Source organism: Papaver somniferum, chromosome 8 (genome assembly GCF_003573695.1).
Source record: "Papaver somniferum cultivar HN1 chromosome 8, ASM357369v1, whole genome shotgun sequence".
Classification (NCBI taxonomy): domain Eukaryota; kingdom Viridiplantae; phylum Streptophyta; class Magnoliopsida; order Ranunculales; family Papaveraceae; genus Papaver; species Papaver somniferum.
In genome coordinates, this window is record NC_039365.1 from 129428169 (window position 1) to 129432022 (window position 3854).

Genomic DNA, 3854 nt, shown 5'->3' on the forward strand with positions numbered 1-3854 from the left:
GTTTATTCGGTCTGACTTGGAAGACGGCATGTTTGGTTTCATCATTGAAGTTATGTTGGTGAAATGACAATATGTGGTTTCGATTGTATGCACAATGGTGGTTTTGATTATATGTGTGTATGAATTGGGAGAATGTGTATAGCAGGGTCTGGTACTGGTACTCCAGGTATTGGTGAAGAAGTTTTGTTGGTAGTGGTGGCCTTAACTGAAGTTATGGAAGTTATAAAGAATGGATTAACTGAGTAAGGGTGGTGCTAATGTAATGAGAGTTGTAGTTGAGCTTCAGGTGTTGTATAAAGGACTGGTATGGGTTACAATTAAAGAGGTGTATGTCTGCATTGTTAAAAGTGTAATGAATTGGCTGAAGTTGATGAAACCTAATTAGGTTTCATCGTATTTTTTTCATTTTGTTGAATATTAATATCTGTGAAGCTAATTTTTGATGGTGAGATACAGGTGGATTATTTTTTGTTGAAACTGGTTGTAGTTGAGGGGGTAATGGTAGTGGTGGTTGTGGTGCTGGTGGTTGTGGCAGCGATGGGGGTGGTGCAGTTGACGGTGGTGGTAGGTTTCATCTTATTGTGGATTGTTTTTTTGTTGAAAGTAGTCTTAGTTAAGGAGGTAATGGTAGTGGTGGTTGTGGTGGCGATGGGGGCGGTGCAGTTGACGATGGTGAAAGGTTTCATCTTATTGTGTTTCATTTCTTCTTCTTCTTCTTTCTCCTTTCTTTTATGATGAAACCAAAATTTGGTTTCATCTTATTTTGGTGAAACCAATTTTTGGTTTCATCATTTTTCTGGTGGTGGCACGGTGGTGGTCGGTGGCGGCGAAGGTGGTCGGTGCGGCGGCGACGACGGGCAGTGGTGGTGTTGCTGGTGGTGGGTTGTTGTTCGTGGTGATAATATAATAAAATTTAAAGGTTGGGTTGATTTTTGTTTTTGTCGGGGTGATTTAAATAGTAGAAGGGTAATATAGACAGTTTATGTTAAATGGGGTTTTTGTGAACATTTTGTTTTGGTGGAGTTTTTGTGCATGGATGTGACACCTTTGGAGTTATAACTCGCGGACCGTCGAATAAAACTATTAAATTTAGGTCAATGATCGAATCATCAGTCTGTAACAATAATTAAGTTGTATATGAAACTATTAAACATGCATGTTTTTCTTTGTAGAAAAGTCATACTCCATTTTTGTATATTCATTCCAGGGATATCTGCTAGCAATTTTATCATTTCTTCCACTCTCGCAACATATATCGGCAAACCTAATATATAGCGGGATCTAGAAAGGTTTGGGGTTGAAAGGATATAGAACGCCTTTAAGACATAGAGTACTAATTAAATTAACAACTGTTAATAGCATGACTACAACTTTGAAGGGTATATCTAATGATTTCACTTTTCTCATTGAGGTTATGGCTTTATGTCCCTCTTTTTTTTCTGTTTTCTTTTTCGCTTTATCAACAAATCCTCCTAGCTGCTAGTGAGTAGTTTTAAAAAAAGAAAAACTACAAGCATCATAAACAAGCAATCATAAATTTTCTTATATACGAGTATACACACTAACACACTTACACAAACACAAGGAAAGTATTCATAAACCTAAGCAGATAATTGGACTGTTAAAAAGTTTCCAATATTAATTTATCAAAAAATTGCAAATCTGAAACTTGTAATAGCTAGTAAAATTATGGAAGTAGCAGGGGAATTAACTTAACTATGTGTTCTTGGACAGCACCTGTTGCTGAGAAATGCATGCTGAGCATGATATAACAGCTTGAGAATGTGCGTTGCCTATCAATAACATTCCCGTTTTCTTGAAAATGTGAACTAACAGTATAAAACCAATATAGGTGTGATTGTTGAAACCGGAGGTTGGACTTGACTTCACGTTGTTGCTGTCGTCTACGATAACCCTGGATGCTCCGGATTTAAATATAGGCTTTTGTACTTCAATGAAAGATTTCATGGCGTGGCTGAGGGGATCTGATTCTCCAACCATATAGAAAGCCCTAATTTTGTTTTTGGGTTTACCTTTGAGTTTTACCTTGAATACATTTTTTCAGTTCTTGAAGACGTTGATTCATCCTCTTCTGGATTGTCCTCTCCCTTGCCCTTGCTCTTGCATTTACTCTTAGTTCTCGTGCAAGAGGTTGGAATGTAGCTTTACATGATTGCTGTCTTATCTGTTTTTCTTTGTTACCATGTTTTGAGGGTTTTTTTTCAGGAAATGTCCGATTTTGATGTGCAGGTGCCATTCTCTCAGTCTCTGACAGTATTTCCGATGCTGTGGAAATATTGGACTCCTTTGCAGAACCACCATCATTCACACTCTTCCGGATGGTGCTTATCTTCATGATCTCCTTGATAGCAGGCTTAGATTTGTTCAACAGCCACTCAAGTGTTTTGCTTGCTTTGTCGACACCGAGCATCTCTTGAAGATCAAAGAATTTCCTGGCAATGTCCACGGATAGTCTCATTCTCCGATTTCTCGGACCTTGAGCCGTAACGATCTTGCTGTGACGATCTTTCTTCCCAGGAGATCTCTCTCTTGAACTCCTCTTAGTTGAAGTGTTCTTTGTAGTAATATTATTTATCTTACTATCGGAAATGACTTTGTTTGAAGGATCAAGGATACTGATGGCAAAACCATCATCATTTTTAATATCATTTAGGGAAACTTCTGCTTTGTTATTAGTTACTGCCGCCAAAAGATCCAGTTGATGTTGATGTGCTGCTACTGATTCTGTTGCAGTTGAAGCAGTACTAGGGTTATTTACCGGCCAGCAGTGAGATACAAGTAGATCATGGTGGTGATGTGGAAAGAACCCATAATCATCATTGTCGAATAAAGTAGGAGAAAAGGGAAAGAAGGAAAAAGAAAGATCTTGGTGCTGCTGTTGTTTAAAGTGAAGATTTAGATTATCATTCTCAATAAACTTGTCTTGAATATCCATAGAGAAAGAAGAAGATTAATGGCGTAAACTGCACTCTCTGGTTAAATGTCTGCTATATTGTTATTTTCTGATCTGCGCTTTGTGTATTACATCTATCTTTCTATGTGTATATATACACAGATATTGGTAGATAGAGATACATATCTAGAACAGTTTCAAGTAAAACTAGCTTAACGTGGTATCACCACCACCATTTGAAAAAAGAGTACCTCTTGAAAGAGCTCCACAAATCATTTGTCTAATGTTTCACTTCACTACTACAGATTTGTCTTGCAAACTATAGTAGTTTAGCGATCTACACAGCCAATTAAATTCTGAGAGATAGAGTGAGAGAGGATAGTGGTGAGGAAGAATACAGTGCCTAATGCCTACAGTAACTAAGACTAGTATTTATTGGTAAAATAAAGAGTTTTTCTTTCTTTGACCTTTCCTTTAGAGGAAAAGTTATCTGACTAGACATAAAACACATACATTTGGTATTGTGCCCATTTCACGTGAAAAAGATGGAAGATTTAGTGGACATCCAGAATACTGTTACTTGATTTCTTACTTTAAAAAGTAACAAACGGCTAATTAATCAAGAAGGCAGAGATGAAAAGTAGAAGATGAGAGCTGGTGGGACGTGGAAGAATCGTTATTGAAGTAAATAAGGTGGAAAAGAAAATCAAATGCTGATCAATATTTCTTCTCGCTGATCACTCTGTACAGCTTACTGTTAAAAAGGAAGACGAGACCGCAGTGGGAGTGGAGCTGCTAGGGTTTGTTTTCCATAATGGGATCGAGAGTCTTCAAACACACAATACAGTGCTTAAAAACAAAAGAAAAAGAAAAAAAAAACTATTCGGACTCCTTTAGCCATTTGAAAAAAAACAAACCTCTAACTTATCCCTTTTTTTTT

General features: G+C 37.3%; 1 protein-coding gene across 1 annotated transcript; it reads right to left on the bottom strand.

The window, feature by feature from the left end:
• Window positions 1-1730: 1730 nt before the first annotated feature.
• Window positions 1731-2991, bottom strand: LOC113301595 (transcription factor CYCLOIDEA-like). Its single transcript, XM_026550368.1, has one exon. It carries the CDS (start codon window positions 2954-2956, stop codon window positions 2030-2032), a length of 927 nt encoding a protein of 308 aa, XP_026406153.1. The 5' UTR covers window positions 2957-2991; the 3' UTR covers window positions 1731-2029.
• Between the last annotated feature and the right edge of the window lie 863 nt (window positions 2992-3854).